At 43.4% G+C, this 22,928-nt stretch overlaps 1 protein-coding gene and 1 non-coding gene across 2 annotated transcripts; both read left to right on the forward strand.

The window, feature by feature from the left end:
- The first annotated feature begins 1,200 nt into the window (after positions 1 to 1,200).
- RPA2 (replication protein A2) lies at positions 1,201 to 22,668 on the forward strand. The gene is made up of 9 exons (XM_066269946.1): positions 1,201 to 1,788; positions 2,008 to 2,114; positions 6,361 to 6,462; positions 6,558 to 6,671; positions 9,931 to 10,005; positions 10,927 to 11,043; positions 17,611 to 17,718; positions 18,603 to 18,697; positions 21,116 to 22,668. Exons 1-9 carry the CDS (start codon positions 1,779 to 1,781, stop codon positions 21,198 to 21,200), a joined length of 813 nt encoding a protein of 270 aa, XP_066126043.1. The 5' UTR covers positions 1,201 to 1,778; the 3' UTR covers positions 21,201 to 22,668.
- LOC136332430 (small nucleolar RNA SNORA26) lies at positions 20,456 to 20,574 on the forward strand. Its single transcript, XR_010730694.1, has one exon. It is a non-coding gene; the product is annotated as a small nucleolar RNA SNORA26 (small nucleolar RNA).
- Positions 22,669 to 22,928: the final 260 nt, after the last annotated feature.

The raw sequence follows: 22,928 nt of genomic DNA on the forward strand, positions 1-22,928 counted from the left end.
GACATCTGACACACTGATATCTTTTCTTTACCCTACATAGTGCTTTGAAATCATTTAACTTATTTAAAAACACTTAAAATTCAGACTTTTTTTTTTTTTTTGTATTTTTCTGAAGCCGGAAACGGGGAGAGACAGTCAGACAGACTCCCGCATGCGCCCGACCGGGCCACCCGGCACGCCCACCAGGGGCCACGCTCTGCCCACCAGGGGGCGATGCTCTGCCCCTCCGGGGGGGGGGGGGTCGCTCTGTCGAGACCAGAGCCACTCTAGCTCCTGGGGAGCCTCGGCTGCAGGAGGGGAAGAGAGAGACAGAGAGGAAGGAGGGGGTGGAGGAGCAAATGGGCGCTTCTCCTATGTGCCCTGACCGGGAATCGAACCCGGGTCTCCCGCACACCAGGCCGACGCTCTACCGCTGAGCCAACCGGCCAGGGCAGCACTGATCTTTATATGTTACTACTTACCATTATGCTTGCTTGTGTAATTGTTTTTCTTACTGTGGAAAATGTGGGAAAATTCCCTCTGTTGTACAACTCACGACATTTACAGTTTTTCTGCCTAAACCCAGTTGTCATTTGAGTTTATCGAGGATGATTAGGATGTTCAAGAAAGCATAGTAACTATACTGGTTGACGATCAGACTTTCTCGGCTTGAAAACAGGCTCCCACAACCTTAGCCTCTCTGTTCCTCAATTTTCTCATCTGTAAAATGGGGACAGTAACAGTACATTGCCAACTTCACAGGATTAAGTTAATAAGTGTAAAATGCTTAAGGCGGTGCCTGCTGTTTTAATAAAAGAAAAATGATCCAGAAGCCGAGGGACTCATGTCTACTTTATTTACTATTGAACCAGGGGCCAGCACAGAGCTCAGAACAAAAGAAGACTCAATAAATATTTTTAAATCAGTAAGTAAGCTAGCTAACAACCTAGTAGCTTTTAGGAACTGATAGACACATCCCACTCTGCAAAGGAGAAACACACCACGTTATATGAACAATAGTTGAAGCAATCAAGGATGCAGAACTGGATTAGACTGGGTGAGGCAGGTGGGAGGAGCGCAATCTTCAGATTTCTCGGAAGGCCATCCTGTGGAAAAGTGTACATTTCTTATGGGTTCACTGGGGAGAAACAGAACCAGGAAGTGGCAACACCAGATATGAACTTGGCTCTTCGTGTTAAAGATTAAGCAATCCCTCGAGGTGCTGCGAAGCTAGTATCGAGAGTTCCCCGCATGCGCATATTGGGCGTTTGCGGGACCAGGGCTCCCAAACTGGACTTTTACTACACAGCGCTTTAGATTAAGGCGTCGTGTGATTGGTGAGAATTTGGCGGGAACAGGAGAACGCCGAACAAAAGAAGTGACGTAAGGTTTCGCTCATTGACGGGGCTGGCATTATATAGTCCGGCGATGCATAAGTATTATTGGATTGGTTGTTTTACTGAGAGACCGTAAACATCACGGATCCTTGCGTCAGCTTGCTCAGCGGCTCTGCCCTTAGTAAAGATGGCCGAAGAGGCTTCTAGACCTACCGAGGGTAAAGTGTGCGTCTTCAGGATCACGACCTGCAAAGGCCGGAAAAAGCTTAGGATTCGCGAGCCTTGATTGGCCGAAGCGAGAAGCGTTCTGGATACTGATTGGCTCCGCCTTTCGCGGGAAGGAGTTTGTGGCGCCAGCGAAAAGTAGATAAAGCGCTGCGATCGCAACAAGGTTCTGAGGCGGTTGGACGCATCCAGCGGATCGGAATCTTCTGTGTCTTTCCTGAGGAAATCGAGACGGAGATGTGGAATAGTAATGATAAATTGGGCGGAGGTTGAGAGTCGTGGCGGCGGAAGGGGGAGGGGCGGGACCCGGAGATGGGGCGTCTGGGGGTCGGGGACAGGTGGTAGGGAAGATGAGTGAGAGGCTGGGAGAGTTTGGGTGGGCGTGTGGGGTCTGAAGGGACCTGTGGGTTTTTTCAGAAGCTTGGAAAGCAGCTGAGATACTAATATGGTTGTTATTTAAATCTAGGTGGATATGAGAGCTATGGCAGCTCCACCTTTGGGGGAGCCGGTGGCTACACACAGTCCCCAGGGGGCTTTGGATTGCCCACACCTTCTCAGGCCGAAAAAAAATCAGTAGGTTGAAAGACGATTTCGTTTTATTTTATCTGTCATGAAGCTCTGTAACTCATGCATGTGAAAAAATGTATGCGGTGGAGGAAGGGTGTAAAACATGAACTTATTTGATAATCTTGTATTAAGTACTGTAACTTTGAAAAAAAGGAATCTCCCCGAACTTTGAAGTCAAATCCATCAGTTCCCTAGCACTGCTTGCAGGGTAGGGTATCACTGAACAGATTTCTTAGCGTTGGGAGGCAGTTTTGCACCTACTAAATGGGATTAATAATACATGCCTTACAGGGTTGTTGGGAGACTTATAATATGTACAAAGTGCCTGCCCCATAATCGCTTTCAATATAAATGGTCCTGAGTATTATTTAAAAGGACCTGGGCATTGGAGCCAGAACACACAGTGTGCAGAATCAGCTTTACCTTTTAACTGGCAGTGTGAGTTTCATGAAGCAACTTAAACCTATGGTTTTAGTGGCCCTTGTTTTTTTCCCATCTGATAATAGTTCCAGTGCTACTACTACTAATATCACAAGGAGTTGATAAATAAGCTAATGTATAAGAAAGCGATCTGTAAAAAGCTGTCCAAATCCCCTGGCTAGTTGGCTCAGTCGTAGAGCGTCGGCCTGGCGTGCAGGAGTCCTGGGTTCGATTCCCGGCCAGGGCACACAGGAGAAGCGCCCATCTGCTTCTCCACCCCCACCCCCTCTTTCCTCTCTGTCTCTCTCTTCCCCTTCTGCAGCCAAGGCTCCATTGGAGCAAAGTTGGCCTGGGCGCTGAGGATAGCCCGGGTATGAGTTCCATACCAGGAACTCTTTGCAGTCAAATCCTGGTACATAATAGGTGCTTGTTAAAAAACAAGCCCTAACTGGCATAGCTCCATGGCCTCTGCCTCAGGCGCTAGAATGGCTCTGATTGCGACAGAGCGACACCCCGGATGGGCAGAGCATCGCCCCCTGGTGGGGATGCCGGGTGGATCCCGGTCGGGCGCATGCGGGAGTCTGTCTGACTGCCTCCCAGTTTCCAACTTAAGAAAAATACAAAAAAAAACCAAAACTGTCCAAATGCTTGCTATTTACTCTTTTCAGAAAAGAGATTGCATTTAACAACAGCTTTTGTTTTTATGCTTTAAATACAGAGTTAATTTGGCCTCTCTTTGGGTGTCCTTTAGACGTGATGTTCAGGTTCAGTATTAGCCGGTTCTTTGTTTTATGTACAGGTCAATAAGCTTTTTCCTAAACTGTTCTTTCAGGGGCGAGTGTCAGCGGGGAATGCTCATATATGTGGACATTGCTTTAATATTTTTCACATAATTTATATAATTCTATAAGGTATTTATTGCTTATTCCATTGTATAACATAGGGAGATTAAGAGACTCCCTGAGCCTACACAGTAAGTAACTGGAACCAGACAGAGCACACAAGATGCTGAACAAATCCAAAACCTGGTATGCAGCTCCTGTCTCTGTTGTAGTTTTCGTTTTCTGGGGAAGACGAGAAGGCCTCCGGTTTTCTAATTATGTCTTCTCTGAGGCTGTGGAGATGAAAACAAGATAGATAATTCATTCTCATCTTTTCTCCCTAAATTAACTATTTTTTCTTCGTTCCAGTTGTTAGAAAAACAGTTGTAAAAAAAGCTGTATTGAGACAGCTTTTCAGAGAATGATGTTGGTTATAAGTTGGAGACCAGGTCTTTTTGTGTCTAAATTCTAGTGCCTTTTTCACAGTAAATTAGATCAATGCCCTATTTAGATGTTTCCTATTGACTATAAACCTGTTATATTTTATTGAGCCATATGAAATTTCCAGTGGCTTATTCATAAAAGTGGTGGTTTCATATAGCATTTCAGAGTAGCCTATGGTTCCTAGTCAGCTAGAAAATAATTTTTTCAAAATTAGGCATACACTTTGTGAATTTCTTTGGAACATACCAGGAACTCTTTGCAGTCAAATCCTGGAACATGATTGGTGCTTGTTAAAAAACAAGCCATAACTGATTTAAGATGAATTTGAAGGTCTCTAACATCTCAGTAATTACCCATATATAACTTTTTTACCTGGGAAGTAATATTTATTGAATACCTATATAGAAATTAGTATTTTTATTTTTATATACACTATATATTTCATGGACAACTAGAAGAGTAAATGTCCTCATTATACAGAAGAGGTGGTGGTGTGTCCAGGGTCATGGAACTGGGATTTTTTTTTTTTTTTTTAATTGAGAGGAAGGGAGGCAGAGACAGACTCCCAGGGTCCCAGACTGGGACCCACCCATCATGCCCTCTACTGGGTACTGGGTGTTGCTCCATTGCTCAGCAAAGAGTTATTCTTAGTGCCTGAGGGAGAGGCCAGGGAGTCATCCTCAGCACCTCCAACTGAGCCATAGCTGCTGGAGGGGAAGAGAGAGAGAAGGGAGAGGGGTGGAGAAGCAGATGGTCACTTCTCCTTTGTGCTCTGACCAGGAATCAAACCCTGGACCTCCACATACTGGGCCAATGCTCTACCACTGAGCCAGCTGGCCCAGGCCAGGAGCTAGGATTTGAACACAGGTCTTTAGCACTGTCTAACTGCAAAGCCCATGCTCTTGCTACTGTTACCAGAGTGGTTCTTAGTTTTCTTATGCTGCGGTTCTTAGTTTTCTTATGCTGTAGTAATCTCAGTAGTGATAGGTAAATACAAAATATAAGTCGGGAGAGCTAAATCTGGGACCTCAGCAACTTTTAAATCTATAAATACTATTGTAGTATAGCATATGACTTCACCTATTAAATACCTTAAAATAAAATTGAAAAAAAATATAGTAAAGTCTTTTTCATCCTTATTAAGAGTTATTGCAACTATAAAGAGTGAGGAACAGTAGCTGACAAAATAATTGCTAACATTTATTGAGTGTGTGTGATGTACCAGTAGTATTCTCGGTACTTCACCATATATTAAATGTTTATAATGATTTTATCACTCCTAGTTTTATAGATGAGGGAACTGAGGTACAGATGAGTTGAGAAGTGTGACCAAAAGCACACTGCTCCTGAGTGGTAGAGCCATAATCTTAATCCCCCCCGCACTGCCTTTTGTAGCATGTGTTCTGGTGGTTGACTTGGCTCATTTTCTAACCGTTCTGCCAGTACTCACTCTTTAAAATTATGCCCCAGCAAACTGAAAGGTTGCTAGTGTTATGGACCCTCAGGGCAAAGCTGCAGCTGCAAAATCCACTAAGGCCAAGAGCCTACTGTGTTTGGTCTTAGATGTAGAACAGTTATTATCAGTTTACTTCGTGTTGATCTCTGACAGGAAGAACTCAAATCTTTAATCCGCCATGCTTTTTCTGTCTTGAATAGATTCCCTCTATGAGTCTGTGGGAGTAATATTTGTCCTTGGCCTGTAATGCTCGTTCCTCAGCCATTATTTTTTCACTGTCAAATATTTTGTGCTTCAACGTCCAGCCTAAAATGCTCCCTCTTCTTGAAATCACCAATAAATTTTTCAGATAACCCACACAATGCATCTCAGTCTGTCGTGTAGCAAGATCAAGTTTGTTATTGACATTTTTTACCCCTCCTAGGTTAGTGTGTTAATGGCAAACTCTGCTCATCTCTATGTCACCCAGACAACCCCTGGCAAGCCGTAAGCAAAAATGAGAGTTTGCACTATTGTTAGACTGCTTCACGATGTGATTTGAGTGTCTTTACTAGATACTCTTCTCACATCCTGTCCCTTCCCTTGAAGACGTCTAGTGTGAGCATACTCATCCCATTTTCCCCAGGACTTCCAGCTGATTGTCAGAACATCTGTCCTAAAGGAAGTCATATCTCTTAACTTTTTATTATGTTTTATTAAGAGATTTAGAGCAGTCCAAAGTTCTGTCTCCACTGGCCATTTACCATCTTATCTCACCAGTGGCGATCAGCTAGCTCCAGCTTGCCTTCAGCGTGAGGTGGAGTTTCCTCCTTAAAGGTCTGTTCAGATCTTTCCTTATGCTGTCCCCACTCTGGTCTACTCACTTCGGTGAATCTCTAGTACAACACAAACTTACCCATCTATCAGGAGTTTTGGAGTCAAACAGACCTGGGTTTGAATTCTAAAGTGTGGCCTTTGTTAGCTATATGACTTGGGTTTCCATCTCTGAAGCAAGGATAATGAGGTTTGTTTTGAAGACCCAATGTTATATGCAAAGTGCTCGGCACTTAGAGCAGATGTGTAAATGAGCAGAAATTATTATTTCAGTTGAGTGTATGCTACTCTCTTTCAGAGAGCCAGAGCCCAGCATATTGTACCCTGCACCATTTCTCAGCTGCTTTCTGCCACGCTGGTTGATGAAGTGTTCAGAATTGGGAATGTTGAGATTTCACAGGTATGAAGAATGAAATAAAAATTACTTAATCTAAAAATACATAAATGTTGCTTTGGTTTCCAAGAAAACCAAACTTTTTTTTCCTTCTGATCTAGGTCACTATTGTGGGGATAATCAGACATGCAGAGAAGGCTCCGACCAACATTGTGTACAAAATAGATGACATGACAGCTGCACCCATGGATGTTCGCCAGTGGGTTGACACAGATGTAAGTGGCTTTTGAATCACAGTGAGGTTACTTAGGGACTTTTGAGATGTTGAACTTTTCTAGTCTAACTTTTTAAAGGTTCTTATTATAAAAATAATACATAAGCAAGATATCAAAGGCAGGAAGGTTAATATATTTGATTTCATAAAACCTTCTAAACCTTTAAACTAAAGGTTTAAAACCTTCTAGCCTGACCAGGAGGTGGCGCAATGGATAGAGCGTCAGACTGGGATGCCGAGGACCCAGGTTCGAGACCCCTAGGTGGCCAGCTTGAGCGCGGGCTCATCTGGTTTGAGCAATAGCTCACCAGCTTGGACCCAAGGTCGCTGGCTCGAGCAAGGGGTTACTCAGTCTGCTGAAGGCCCACAGTCAAGGCACATATGAGAAAGCAATCAATGAACAACTAAGGTGTTGCAATGCGCAATGAAAAACTAATGATTGATGCTTCTCATCTCTCTCCATTCCTGTCTGTCTGTCCCTGTCTATCCCTCTCTCTGACTCTCTCTCTGTCTCTGTAAAAAAAACACACCTTCTAAACCTTTAAACTAAAGTTAAAAGGCAAGTGACTGGAGGCACTAGAATGTAAACTCTGAGAATAGGACTTTTACATTGGCATTGTATCCCCAGCACCTGTAACAGTGCCAATTACATAGTGGGCCCTGAGTAAAATGTTGTTTTTTTTGTTTTTGGGGGGGGGGGGTTTGTTTTGTATTTTTCTGAAGTTGGAAATGGGAAGGCAGTCAGACAGACTCCCGCATGCACCCGACCGGGATCCACCTGGCATGTCCACCAGGGGGCGATGCTCTGCCCATCTGGGGCATTGCTCTGTTGCAACCAGGGCCATTCTAGCGCCTGAGGCAGAGGCCATGGAGCCATCCTCAGTGCCCGGGCCAACTTTGCTCCAGTGGAGCCTTGGTTACGGGAGGGGAAGAGAGAGACAGAGAGGAAGGAGGGGGGAGGAGTGGAGAAGCAGATAGGTGCTTCTCCTGTGTGCTCTGGCCGGGAATCAAACCTGGGACTCCTGCACGCCAGGCCGATACTCTACCACTGAGCCAACCGGCCAGGGCCCAGTAAAATGTTATTTAAATGGATTTTTTTTCCTTGCAACATACTGCAAACATTTAAGTTTTTTAATTAACAAAAGCTTTTAAAAGCAGAGAAATGCAACTGCATTTTAGAGAAGTGGACAAAGAAGATGCACAGCTAATTCGTTATAGATGAAATATAAACTGTAACAACAATAACAAAAACATTTAATAAACATTAAGATACTAAATTGTCTTGGCCTGATAGCTTGGTTGGTTAGAGCATCAGCCTAAAATGCAGGTTTGATCCCGGTCGGGGCACATACTGGAATGGATTGATATTCCTGTCTTTCCCTCTATTCCTCTCCCTCTCTCACTTTCCCTTCCCCTTCTCTTCTCTCCCTCTCCTTCTATCCCTCTCTCTCTCCCTGTCCCTCTCCTTTTTTCCCTTCCTCTCTATTCCTCCCCTTTCCTCTCTGGCTAAAATAAATCAATAATTTTTTTAAAAATTTAAATTGGCAAAGAAAAAATAGAATGGCATTGCCTACTTCTGATGAGAGCAGTAGGTAGCACAGTGCCTCTAGAATTTAGTAAGCACTTAATTAATGATTTGTCACAGTTTGTCTGGGAAGTAGGTATGATCCTACTCTAATGGTATATGTATAAATTAATATAAAATAAATCATTATATTAATGATCAAAATCATTAAAATGTTGACCTCTCATTCCACTGCTAGAGATTTACATTAAGAAAATAATTAAATACATGTGCAATGATTCAGTTGTAAGAATGTTTATCATAGCATTACTTATAATAATGAAAAATTTTTAAAAATCTCAAAATGTTAGCAATAGGATATTATTAATTAAACCATGGTACATTTATAAAGTACTGAATTTTTTTTTTCTTTCCGAAGCTGGAAACGGGGAGAGACAATCAGACAGACTCCCGCATGCGCCCGACTGGGATCCACCTGACACGCCCACCAGGGGCGACACTCTGCCCACTAGGGGGCGTGATTTATTTTTTGAAGTCATGTATTTTATAATCAGAAAAATTTTTAAGACTCAACTTATTTATTTTTCTTTCCTTTTCTGAACGATACAGAGAGAGGGACAGATGGGGACAGACAGACAGGAAGGGAGAGAGATGAAAAGCATCAGTTCTTCGTTGCGGCATCTTAGTTGTTCATTGATTGCTTTCTCATATGTGCCTTGACTGGGGGGCTATAGCAGAGTGAGTGACACCTTGCTCAAACCAGCGACCTTGGGGTCATGTCTATGATCCCATGCTCAAGTCAGTGAACCCGCGCTTAAGCTAGATGAGCCAGCCTGCACTCAAGCCAGCGACGTCAGGGTTTCAAACCTGGGTCCTCTGTGTCCCAGTCCAACACTCTATCCACTATGCCACTGCTTGGTCAGGCTGTATTTTTCTTATAAATAACATGTACATATCTAGAAAACTCCAGTTATTCCAGTTAACCATTGTTAACATTTTGATGTAGTTTTTCCCTCACATGGAAATCACTTTTTTTCTGCATGTCACAACTAACCTTCCCAGATAGTTAATAGAATTCTACATTGTGTGAATGCCCACCTGTTGGATATTTTAAATATTTCATTATTGTAATCCATGCTATATAATGAGTATTTCTAAAGCAAAATCTTCATGCTTATTCTTAATTATTTCCTTTAATTTCTAAAATTAGACTGCTATGCTGGTAAGTATGTCCACTGTCCACAAGAAAGCTTGTGTGCCTAAGGTCATTGAAAGTTCCATAATTGATCTGTGGTGGCGCAGTGGATCAAGCGTCGACCTGGAACACTGAGGTCACCGGTTCAAAACCCTGGGCTTGCCCGGTCAAGGCATATATGGGAGTTGACGCTTCCTGCTCCTCCCCCCTCCTCTCTCTCTCTCTGTCTCTCTTTCTCTTCTCTAACATGAATAAATAAATAAAAATAATTTTAAAAAAAAAGAAAGTTCCATAATTATTTTTTTATGATGTGCATAACATAGACCTTTGGGACTCAAAATTTATTTTAGAGATTTTTATTCTAATTCCTGATTTTACAAAAATAAATTCTAAAAGGTAGGGCAAACTAGTTAGTGCCATATTAGGACTTATCTCTTTTTAACTTTCTATTGATATTTCTGTACATAATTTAGCAATTTTAGAGAGGCTTTCACCAACATCACTAAAGTCTTAATAATATGTTTGTATTTTATCTGTTAGGATGCCAGTGGTGAAAACACTGTGGTTCCTCCAGAAACATATGTGAAAGTGGCTGGCCATCTGAGATCTTTTCAGGTAAAGTAAAAAAAAAAAATGACTTGGCCCTGGCCGGTTGGCTCAGCGGTAGAGCGTCGGCCTAGCGTGCGGAGGACCCGGGTTCGATTCCCGGCCAGGGCACACAGGAGAAGCGCCCATTTGCTTCTCCACCCCTCCGCCGCGCTTTCCTCTCTGTCTCTCTCTTCCCCTCCCGCAGCCAAGGCTCCATTGGAGCAAAGATGGCCCGGGGGGCGCTGGGGATGGCTCCTTGGCCTCTGCCCCAGGCGCTAGAGTGGCTCTGCTCGCAACATGGCGACGCCCAGGATGGGCGGAGCATCATCGTCCCCTGGTGGGCAGAGTGTCGCCCCATGGTGGGCATGCCGGGTGGATCCCGGTCGGGCGCATGCGGGAGTCTGTCTGACTGTCTCTCCCTGTTTCCAGCTTCAGAAAAATGAAAAAAAAAAAAAAAAAAATGACTTAAAATATATTTGCATGAAAGAATTTCTGGACTCATGCCTGCATTTAGGATACTTAAAACTTAACTAAGTTCCCATTTTTTAATGGGGACTATATTGAAATTATTTTTATTCTTTTCAAAAGGAAGTACTGAATTTTTACCTTAATATGAAACTAACAGAATAGTAGAGAAAGAACATCTCCACCTGCAGTTGTCACCTACGGCATCCATTGGGTGTAGGTGGGCGAATGCTGGTATTAGAGCAAGGATACTAGGCTATGCTTGGTTGTGTAACCTTGGGCAAATCATTAAACATCTCTGAGCTACTTTGGTTTTTTTTTATTTTATTGACTATTTGGATTAACCTTGAATTAATTTTTAGTATTAAGCACACTTTTCCCATTCTGGCAAAATATTATAACCAAGAAAATAGCCATATTGTTTTTGACCTGTAATTGACTTGAATGTGCTTATTCTTTATTCCATTTTTTTTTCCTCTTTAGAACAAAAAAAGCCTGGTAGCCTTTAAAATCATACCCCTGGAGGATATGAATGAGTTCACCGCCCATATCCTGGAAGTTGTGAATGCACACATGACACTGACCAAAGCCAGTAGCCAGGTGAGCAGCTTCCCTCATAGTTTTCTCTTCCCTGTAAAAGCTTTGTGCTCTGGCTTTAACTTAACATTTAGAAGATTGAGCAGAAATAAAGGTGTCACTCCGTCCTTAAAACATTTTCTCCATGAGCCTGACCAGGCAGTGGTGCAGTGGATAGAGTGTTGGACTGGGATGCAGAAGACCCAGGTTCGAAACCCTGAGGTTGCCGGCTTGAGCGTGGGCTCATCTGGCTTGAGCAGGGCTCACCAGCTTGAGCATGGGATCGTAGACTTGAGCCCAACAGGCACTGACTTGAACAAGGGGTCACTCACTCTGCTGTAGCCCCCCAATCAAGACACATATGAGAAAGCAGTCAGTGAACAACTAAGGTGCCACAACGAAGAATTGATGCTTTTCATCTCACTCCCTTCCTGTCTGTCCCTCTCTCTGTCTCTTACTGTCTGTCACACAAAAACGTTAAAAAAACCAAACACATTTCTCCATGAGATTTGCCATGTTATTCTATTCCAACAAAGCATCTTATGTTCCTCTCAGAATTACGAGTTCCTCTGACCCCACTGACATGGATGGCTGGGGCCCAAGACAACCTTCAAGTGTAGAGGCTGACTTGTCGGCACCAGGATGGTCAGTCCACATTCAGAGAAAAATCTTAACTAAGACAGCATTTTGCCGCTTTTCTTCCAACCTGTTGGCAAAATAGTTAAAATTTTTGCACCATTATTTTGTCCCTGAAATTGTATTTTTTGCTTGATATTGAAATTTGCCAATATTATTTTTTGTCATATGATTTCAGTTTGGCAAGTCCATCTCTGATCACACAAAGGTTAGAATAGCCATAGATGATTCTGATGGCAAGTGGAGGATTGATTACAGTAGCAGAGACTAAGCACAGGTGCTGTTGCTTCATATTCTGTGCCATGAACTTTGTTAAGCACTGGGATACAGAGATCATTGATTCCTTCATTTGAAAAATACTGAGTCTTTTATTTGCCAGTCATTATTCTTGGTGCTTGGAATACAGCAGTTAACAAGCTGGATCATGTGCCCTCAGACTTAAATTCTTGAGAGAAATAGGCAACAAATAAGAAAAAATATATATATGTATATATAATTTTAGATAGTTATAGATGTGCTAAAATAAAATAAAGCAGAGTAGGAGAAGAAAGTGATAGGAGGAAATAAGAATGGTGCAATTTAGATGAGAGAAGACCATTCCAAGCAGGAGGAATAGAAAAGAACAGAAAGTCAGAAGCCATGAGGCTGGAATAAGCTTGGCATGTTTGAAACCAGCAAGAAGGCCAGACTGTCTAGAGCAGGGGTAGTCAACCTTTTTATACCTACCGTCCACTTTTGTATCTCTGTTAGTAGTAAAATTTTCTAACCGCCCACCAGTTCCACAGTAATGGTGATTTATAAAGTAGGGAAGTAACTTTACTTTATAAAATTTATAAAGCACTGTTACAGCAAGTTAAAACATATAATAACAATTACTTACCAAGTACTTTATGTTAGATTTTCGCTAAGTTTGGCAGAATAAATCTTTATAAAAACAACTTACTGCCCTGGCCGGTTGGCTCAGCGGTAGAGCATCGGCCTAGCATGCGGAGGACCCGGGTTCGATTCCCGGCCAGGGCACACAGGAGAAGCGCCCATTTGCTTCTCCACCCCTCCGCCGCGCTTTCCTCTCTGTCTCTCTCTTCCCCTCCCGCAGCCAAGGCTCCATTGGAGCAAAGATGGCCCGGGCGCTGGGGATGGCTCTGTGGCCTCTACCTCAGGCGCTAGGGTGGCTCTGGTCGCAACATGGCGACGCCCAGGATGGGCAGAGCATCGCCCCCTGCTGGGCAGGGCGTCGCCCCTGGTGGGCGTGCCGGGTGGATCCCGGTCGGGCGCATGCGGGAGTCTGTCTGACTGTCTCTCCCTGTTTCCAGCTTCAGAAAAATGAAAAAAAACAAAAAAAAAAACAACAACAACAACAACAACTTACTATAGTTAAATCTATCTTTTTATTTATACTTTGGTTGCTCCGCTACCGCCCACCATGAAAGCTGGAACGCCCACTACTGGACAGTAGGGACCAGGTTGACCACCACTGGTCTAGAGCAAAAGCAGATGACAGGGAAAACAGTTGGATGTAGGCAAGGAAGCAGGACCCAGATCGTAGGGCTTTTGTAGGTTATACATAGAAAAGGCTTTGTAGGTTATAGAAAGGATTACTTTCTTCTAATTGATTCCAACCCTTTAGAAGGTTCTGTCTAGGGCAGTAGTCAGCAAACTCAGTCAACAGAGCCAAATATCAACAGTACAACGATTGAGATTTTTTTTTTGAGAGCCAAATTTTTTAAACTTAAACTATATAGGTAGATACATTCCTTATCGAGGTAGCGCCCGCACGTGTTATTTTGTGGAAGAGCCACACTCAAGGGGCCAAAGAGTTGCATGTGGCTTGCGAGCCACGATTTGCCAACCACTGGCTAGGGAGTGAGATGGTCTGATTTACCTCTTTAAAAGCTCACTCGGGCTGCTGTATGGAGAATACACTACAAGGCACCAAGAACAGCAACAATAGTCTAGGGGAATGGTAACAGCAGTGGGGATAAGTGGTTGGATTTAAATATTGTTTGAATGTAGACCTGACAGGACTTAATAGAGGATTGGATATAGGATATAAAAAAGGGGAAGGGTTCAAAAATGACTCCTAGGTTTGGGCTTGAGGAAGTTAGTAAGTTTGGAGGGTAAAATCCAGAGCTCTGTTATAGACTTACCAAATATAAGATGTCAGTTAAGTACCTAAGTGGAGAACAGAATGGGTGGTTGAATGTATAACGCTGGGACTCGGGAAAGAGGTCAGGGGTAGAGATAGAACTTTGGGAATCGTTGTCATATAGGTGATATTAAAGCCATGGAAGAAATGACAACAAGGGAGTTAAGAGGGCAGGGACTTGAGCTCTGGGACATTAACCTTTAGAAGTCTGGAAGAGCCTGACTTGTGGTGGTGCAGTGGGATAAGGCGTCAACCTGGAACCCTGAGATTGCCGGTTCAAAACCCTGGGCTTGCCTGGTCAAGGCACATATGGGAGTTGATGCTTCCTGCTCCTCCCCTTTCTCTCTCTCTCTCTCTCCTCTCTCTAAAAATCAATAAATAAAATATTAAAAAATAAAAAAAAAAAAGAAGTCTGGAAGAAGAATAGGAGCCAGTGAAGGAAGGTTGAAGACGTTGCCAGTTTGGCAGGAGGAAAAGCAGGAAATGTGACTGTAGAAGATCTTGGAAAGAGTATTTTAAGGAGGGAGTAGAGATAAATTGCAGAATTCTGCCTAAGAGTCAAGTGAGATGATGATGAGAGGTCTGCAGGTGAATTGGGAAACATGGATCTTCAAAAGAGAGGCTTCAGTAGAGGAAGGGGAAAGTGGTAAGACGATGGAATTGGGTAGAATGTTTCGAGTCTTTATTTTATTCCTATACTTCATAACATATAGGTTGGGGCAAAAGTAGATTCATAGTTGTGAATATGTGAAACATGGACTTTATTCTTATTCTTATTACTATTTAAGATTTTATTTATTGGTTTTACAGAAAGAGGAGAGAAAGGGATGGGAAGCGAGAAGTATCAACTCATAGTTGCTTCACTTTAGCTGTTCATTGATTGATTGCTTGTTGTATGTACCTTGACCAGGCAAGTCCAGGGTTTCAAACCAGCTACCTCAGCGTTCCAGGTGAACACTTTATCCATCCTGCCACCATAAGCCAGGCTTTGTTTTATTATAATATTTATTAATTATTGTATTATTTTCCATATGAACAACTAGAAGCCTACTTTTGCCCATAATTATGTGTATCAGATGTTGTATGATAGAAATGGTTTTAAAGTAAGAATGAGTGGTTAGGGAATAAAAACTAGGAGTATAGATAATTACATTGAGGAGTAAATAAAACAGCTTTTTCCCTTAACGAGTTTGCATTAAGCATTGGAGGTTGAAAGCACTTAAGCAATGGTAAGTGGCCAGTTAAGGGTGCCATGGAACCAGAGAAGGGTTTCCTATCCTGACTTGGATGTCAAGAAGGGCTCCCTGGAGGAGGTATGCCTAAACCAAGTCTTAAAAGATGCATGCAGTAGAGCCACTTGAAGCAGGACACGAGGTCATTTCAGCAGAGGTAACCAGGTAGGACTAGCATTCAGTTCAGTGTTACTGGATCATAAAATACAAGACTTCTATTTCACTAGCAGGCAATGTGAGGGTATCTAGCTTAAGAACAAAGGACCATGACTAACCTCAAAGCAATAGAAATCTAATGAAGAGTTGTTGAATGAGTGAATCTCCTGACTGGATGAGGTTTCTCCTAATGAGCCTCCACAGAGCTTCTGTGGTCTGTTATGGGTATTTAACATTTGACCAGTCGTCCTTTCTTACTCAGTTCAATAGATTCAACATTGAGCACATACTGTCCACCAGGTACTGTACAAAGATGAAGGGGCTTGTGGGGGAAAGTGACATGCAGTGTGATGGCTGCCATGAGAAAGAATGGGCCAAATGCTATGAGAGCAAATAAGGAAGACAATGACATAACATGGCTTGGGTAATGTCAGTGAAGTGTTTACCAGGCAGACGAGGAGAGGAGCATTCCAGAGAGAAAACGGCGTATGGGTCAGGGGCATGGTTGTAGATGGCAAGAAGGCTAAGTGCAGCTGAGGAGCAGAGGGTTGGAAAGGAGTGATGAAGAATTATAGAGATTGTTGACATCTAGGTGTAGGTCTTGAATGTCTCAGAGTTTTATATTATTTTCACAGGCAGGGGGAACCACCTGGAAGCTTTTAGGCAGAGGCGTGACATGACCAGAAGTTATCATTTGGTAGCAATAAGGAGGATTGGGTGGAGACTAGCAGCTGAGATACAGTCAGGAGATCAGGGGTGTTGAGGATTGACTTGAGTGACACTGAAGATTGTATTAAAAGGCCATGGTGACAGATTGAGGAAAGTGAGCAAATGGATGAGTGAGGTCCGCATGATTAGGTTTGGGTTTACTAATTGAGATGGAATATAGCAGGGCAAGCCGGTTTGGGGAGGAAGGTAATGAATTTTATTCTGAAGTGTCAGGTATCTATGTGGAAGTATCCCAGATTTGGGAATAAGGATTTGTGGCCCAAAAGGAGGTCTGGAATGAAATCCTGGGGGACTATCAGCCATTTGGGAGACTGAAGAAAAGGCTAATAAGAGATATTGAGAAGGTGTAGTTGGAGAGGTAGGTGGAGAACTAGAAGAATGTGGTATCAAGAGCGCAGGGAGGGGTTCATGGCAAGAGGAGTATGCTCAGCAGTGTCTGCTTCTGAGTTCTGAAAGGTCAAGTATTGTGAGGCTGAAAGAAACTATTGGTACCTTGGTTGAAAAGTTTTTGATGAGAACAGTTTCAGAGGTGTTTTGGGGAGAATCCAAATAGTGGGGAGTTGGGGAATGATTAAAGAGAAGGGAAATGAAAACTGATTATAGTCTTTTAGAGATGAGAAGCATCTATTCTTTGTTGCAGCATCATAGTTGTTCGTTGATTGCTTATTCATTGATTGCTTTCTCATATGTGCCTTGACTGGAGGGCTACAGCAGACCGAGTGACCCCTTGCTAAAGCCAGGGACCAAGGGGTCATGTCTGTGATCCCAAGCTCAAGCCAGTGACTTTGAGGTTTTGAACCTGGGTCCTCTGCGTCCCAATCCTACACTCTATCCACTGCACCACTGCCTGGTCAAGCTCGTTTATTTATTTGTTTATTTTTTTAATTTGGTTGTAAAAAAAAGAACAGAGAGGTTGATGGAAACTATTCTCCTTTTTGTTCCCTATAATACTTCATGCCTAATTGACACTCAGTGAATGCTTGAGTGATTCAACACCAAGTATATAGCAAACCTCTGGATAATTTTCTTCTCAATGCTAGTTTTCTTCTAGTTCCTTTCACATCACAAAAAAAATAGGAGCCAGGAGGTCTTTTATCTGTGTTTGAGATGTGCTTTAGAGCATTACTTTATCTTTCTTTGAAATATTAGATAATGACCCTGGCCAGTTGGCTCAGCGGTAGAGCGTCGGCCTGGCGTGCGGGGGACCCAGGTTCGATTCCCGGCCAGGGCACATAGGAGAAGCGCCCATTTGCTTCTCCACACCCCCTCCCTCCTTCCTCTTTGTCTCTCTCTTCCCCTCCCGCAGCCAAGGCTCCATTGGAGCAAAGATGGCCCGGGGGGCGCTGGGGATGGCTCCTTGGCCTCTGCCCCAGGCGCTAGAGTGGCTTTGGTCGCAGCAGAGCGACGCCCCGGAAGGGCAGAGCATCGCCCCCTGGTGGGCGTGCCGGGTGGATCCTGGTCGGGCGCATGCAGGAGTCTGACTGTCTCTCCCCATTTCCAGCTTCAGAAAAATACAAAAAAAAAAAAGAAATATTAGATAATAGCACTTCCTTCCAGTATAAATACTTGTTATTCAGCAAACTGCCTAAATTTTTCTTTTGTAAGCTGGTCATTAATAAGCTGTTTAAAATAGCAAGGACTGTATTCAGATTGATGATTTTTCTCATGTTGTGAACTTATTTCTTAATGCAGCCCACCGGAGGGAGAGCACCTATCGGCAATCCAGGAATGGGTGAAATAGGAAACTTCGGTGGAAATAGCTTCATACCGACAAATGGCCTCACTGTGGCCCAAAACCAGGTAAACTCTACCTTAGTGGCTCTAGAAATGCAAAACACAGAGAGTCCTAAGTTTTAGTTACTTTTTTAATGATTGTTTCCTTTTATTTTTTTAAGTGGAGGGGAGATTGTGAGACAGACTCCTGCATAGTGAGACAGCACCCCAACCAGGATCCACCCAGCAACCCCTGTCTGGGGCCAGTACTTAAATCAACTGATCTATTTTTTTTTAGCGCCTGAGGCTGACTGGCTCAGACCAACCAAGCTATCCTCAGCGCCCGGGGCCAACACTCAGATCAGTTGAGCCACTGGCTGTGGGAGAAAAGAGAGAGGGAGGGGGAAAGAAACAGATGTTTGCTTCTCCTCTGTGCCCTGATGGAATCCGAACATCCATACACTGGACCTCTATGCTCTATCCACTGGGCCAACCAGCCAGGCCCTGTTTCCTTCCCTTTTTTTTTTTTTTTTTTTTATATGTGGGAGGTAGGGAGGCAAAGAAACAGACTCCTCCTAGCACCCTGACCAGAATCCACTTGGCAAGCCCTCTATGGGACAATACTCTGCCCATCTGGGGCTTACTCTGTTGCTCGGCAAATGAGCTATTTTAGTGCCTGAGGCAAGGCCATGAAGCCATCCTCAGCACCTGAGGCCAACTTGATGGAGCCATTCAAGCCAGGGCTGCAGGAGGGGAAAAAGAGAGAGAGGAGGGGAAGGAGTGGAGAAGCAGATGGTCACTTCTCCTGTGTGCCCTGACCAGGAATTGAACCCAGGACTTCCACACACTGGGCTGACACTCTACCGCTGAGCCAACCAATCAGGGGCGTTTCCTTCTTTTAAAGATACATAGGTTTGATAGGGGACCTGATTTAGAGTAGTTGATAAAATCTTTCTGATTTGAATGTTCAGGTGCTGAATTTGATTAAGGCTTGCCCAACACCTGAAGGATTGAACTTCCATGATCTCAAGAGCCAGCTTCAACACATGACTGTGGCCTCAATCAAGTGAGTATTTGGCTTCTGTGAGCAAAAGCTCTAGAATTATACTCATTTCACTTCATCAGAGTTTCCTGGAAATGAGAAGTGAGTTTAAAAAACTATCTGTTGACTGCAGCCTATTGAATGAAGAAGTCACTCAGTCATGGAAAAATGGAAAAAGAACTCACAAAGGTGGTGCTTCCTGTCACATCACTCACTCATTTGTTCATTCAACAATTTCATTATGTGCGGGGGTTATAATTTTGAGCAAAAATTGACCTGATTCAAACTTTTTTTTTTTATTATTCATTTTAGGGGGTGGGGGAGAGAGAGAGAGAGAGAGAGGAAGGGAGGAGCAGGAAGCTTCAACTTCCATGTGTGCCTTGACTGGGCAAGCCCAGGGTTTTGAACCGGCGACCTCAGTATTCCAGGTCGACGCTTTTATCCACTGCGCCACCATAGGTCAGGCTGATTCAAACTCTTAATGAATTTAATCTGGAGGAGCAAAGCCCTTACTTAGCCCCTGGTCCTCAAGTGCACAGTCCCATTTGCATTACCGTCCCAGCTGTGGAGATGTGTGCATCAGGCTGTCTGGACCTGAAGCAATTTGACAGTTTCAACATCCTTGCCCTGAGAACATGTTAAACAAGCAGCTTCCTGATTCCAGTGAACTAACCAGACAAACAATGCTATGGTGCTTGTGATTGTTGTTACCACAAATCAACTAATACTCTAGGCCTAGACAGAAAAGAAGTGCTCAGGTCTAATTCCATTTCCTGACCTATAAAATGAAGAAAATAGTTTCTGTCTTAGTTACTGTGGTGATGAGGTATCCAGGGTGGCTGTCACATAGTTAGTGTCCTGTAAATTGTTACTGTTACTAAATATGTTACTGACACTAGCCCTGAGAGCCTTGAAGGGTTTGAAGGTCTCCTATGTTTCTGAAAAGACCTTTCCTTCCTGCAACTTTACTTCTGGGGCAGGGCGGGACGGGGGGATGTGGCTAGAGGTTCAGAGGGTGGGTAGGGAGGGGCAACTTTTTTATAAATAGCTCTTTTTTTTTCTTCTTCCTCTTCCAAGTGAGAGGAGGGGAGAAAGACAGACTCCCACATGTACCCCAATTAGGATACACCCTGTAAACACCTCACCCCCACCCCCCACCCCCGGTCTCAGGCCAGTGCTCACAACTGAGCTATTTTTAGTGCCTGAGGCGGAGGCTCCACAGAGCCATCCTCAGCACCTGGGGCCAATGTGCTCAAACCAGTTAAGCCGTGGGTGTGGGAGTGGGGGAGAGAGAGAAGTAGGGAGGAGTCGAAAAGCAGATGGTTGCTTCTCCGGTGTGCCTTGACCGGGAATTGAACCAAGGACATCCACACACTGGGCCTACCACACACCAGGCTGCACACACTGGGCCAATACTCTACCACTGAGCAAACCGGCCAGGGCCTTAAATAGTTCTTTATATTAGGAGATTTTAGGTGTGAGCTGGGCTACAGCTTTAGGTCCTTGATTTGATTTGCTTAGACTGGTATTGAAGGGAGGCACTGTTTTCTTGCCTTTATGCAGTTTGAGAGAGGGATCCAGGCAGCCCTCTCCCAATAGCTACTGTCTCCATGATGAAACCAGTTTTGTGATTTTACCAGCATTTCTCTGCCAGCAAATAAATGGCTGTAAATTCTTAGCTAAGACAGAAAGTAGGGAGGGGAGTGAAGTTGATATATTTGGCAATATCAGGCAGTTTCCTTTCTTCTGCAGTGGTTTAATAACAAGTCTTTGCCCTTTCCTGTGCCCGTTCAAGGTTGACATAGTGCCTTACGAGGCTAACACTGGAGGGTAAAATAAGTCTCCATAAATCTCAGAGAGGAGATGATAAAACTCTTTCAATCCTGTCTGGAGTCACAGCTGAAAAACAATTTTTTTTTATTCAAAGCACTTTTTTTTTTTTTTTTTAGAAATTAAATTTAATGGGGTTACATTCATCAATAAGAGTACATAGGTTCACCTGACCAGGCGGCGGTACAATGAATAGAGCATCAGACTGGGACGTGGAGGACCCAGGTTCGAGACTCTGAGGTCGCCGGCTTGAGCGCAGGCTCTACTGGTTTGGGCAAGGCTCACCAGCTTGGACCCAAGGTCACTGGCTCGAGCAAGGGGTTACTCAGGCTGCTTTAAACCCCCAGTCAAGGCACATATGAGAAAGCAATCAATAAACAACTAAGGTGTCGCATTGAAGAACTGATGCTTCTCATCTCTCTCCCTTCCTGTCTGTCTGTCCCTATCTGTCCCTCTCTCTGACTCTCTCTGCTTCTGTCACCAAAAAAAAAAAAAAAATACATTGGTTTCAGGTGAACATCGCTATAGCATTTGAACTGTTGTGTGAAAAAATTTGTTATATGTACAAATTTTACAAAAAGTAAATGAGCCGTTTGTTTTTTTTCTTTCTAGGCAAGCTGTGGATTTTCTAAGCAACGAGGGACACATCTATTCCACTGTGGATGATGATCATTTTAAATCCACAGATGCAGAATAACTGGGTCTCACTGGGTACCAGCATGTTTTCCAGGTGGACCCACTTTCACAACCCGTTGTTTCCAGCTGTGCATATTTTTGACTAGTTGACTTATAGAAAGTAGGTTTCATCTATAGAAGATCTCAATTGATACCCTTTTGAAACTTACTGCTCTTCGGTTATTTTGAATCTCAGAGGGAGATAGGCAGCTAGCAGCAGGACAGATGGAAGTGGGAGAGGCACGCTGCCAAGAGGGCTGAGCAGTATTACTTGTAACACTCGGGAGTCTCTGTTCCTAGAATATTTCCTGTTGAGAGAAGATATGTATGACTAGGGTTTGTCAGCAGAGAGCTAACCGAGAAAGCTGCTAACTTCTGCCTGTTTTTGTTCCCCATTTTGGTAATCTGGTATCACTTTCAGAATTGCACTTTTCAGCTTGTTAGGACTACTGCCAAAGTGTTTTTGTAAATGGGAGGTTCTGGAGTGGTGGCTTCGTGTGGCATAGCAGAGGAAGAAATGTTACCATGTTTTGTACAGAATAAGTACATCTATATGTTTAATATAATAGCTGTTATTGTAACTTGTGAAAATATTTTTTTTAAGTTAGTATAATTCCTACTTTATCTGAGATAGCACAGCAAAGCTTGACTCGGATTTGGTATCATGGCGCTCAGGCTCTTCAGTTAGAATCTTGAGCAGAAGTCAGCTCTGAGAGCCTCCATTTTATGAAAAGGCAAAAATGTTATTTCCTTTTAAGTTTGTTATGAACAATGAATGGAATAAAATTTTTTTAAAGCCTCTAGCATTGCCATCAATGAAGGTTATAAAGTGGATCTTAATCTTGACTCTACCAGTGTAAGATCATATGACTCAGTCAAATACAGTACCTGCCTGTCACCTCAAGATGGAACTCTCTAAAGGCCTCTGCTATTTTTTGGCCAACTTAATCAGCTCCTTTTCTTGTGGGAGGGGAAACTAGTTCAAAGATGTTTTTGACAACTCCAGAAAGTAAACTACTTCTTGAATGAAAGAGCTAATCCTGAGGTAAGCTAATGAGGCCTGACATGCAAATAAAAATTCTATAATAGTTTTAACTGTGTTTGTAAATGAGCCCTAGCAGCTGTGTGGAGAAGGCCCTCCACCCTGGTTTCTGGCAGAGAAAGCAGCAGTCGGCTGTTGTTTTCTACATGTATAGAGTAGTTCCTATCTCATGAGGAGTGCAGGTGTTTAATAGTCAGCCAGTATGTGTATTTGTTTCTTGATTGTTTTCTAATAATATACAGGGCAGTGAGCTAAAACTATGTTTAAAAAAATCATACATTTGAATTTGGAATTCATGATAGGATACTTTTACGGGTGGTGAACTTCTCTTTCTAGTTTCGGGAGTGGTGCCCTCAAATGGGTGAGGTAGTAGCAGTGGTTATGAGTGGAAGTCTTCCTTTCATTTTGAATTTAATGATTGAGCAATAAAAAGTTACGTGGTTTCTGAGCACTTTGGAGCAAGTGTTTCTTGAATGCCTACTGTGTCAGCCCATTGATCAGGCACTAGGAACTTCAAGCAGAATAAGAGATCGTGTCACAAGCCTTGCTGACTCAGCATTGCCAGTAGCACAGAGGAGCTACTCGGTGCTGAATCCCTGAATCCCTGCCACTGTGGCGTTCACACGGTCTCACGGGAGTTGGATGGCCTGCAAGGCTGGCACAGGCCACCCTTCCGCAGCAGAATGACATTCCAGCCAGTGTAAAGCT

This window comes from Saccopteryx bilineata, chromosome 3, assembly GCF_036850765.1.
Source record: "Saccopteryx bilineata isolate mSacBil1 chromosome 3, mSacBil1_pri_phased_curated, whole genome shotgun sequence".
Taxonomy (NCBI): domain Eukaryota; kingdom Metazoa; phylum Chordata; class Mammalia; order Chiroptera; family Emballonuridae; genus Saccopteryx; species Saccopteryx bilineata.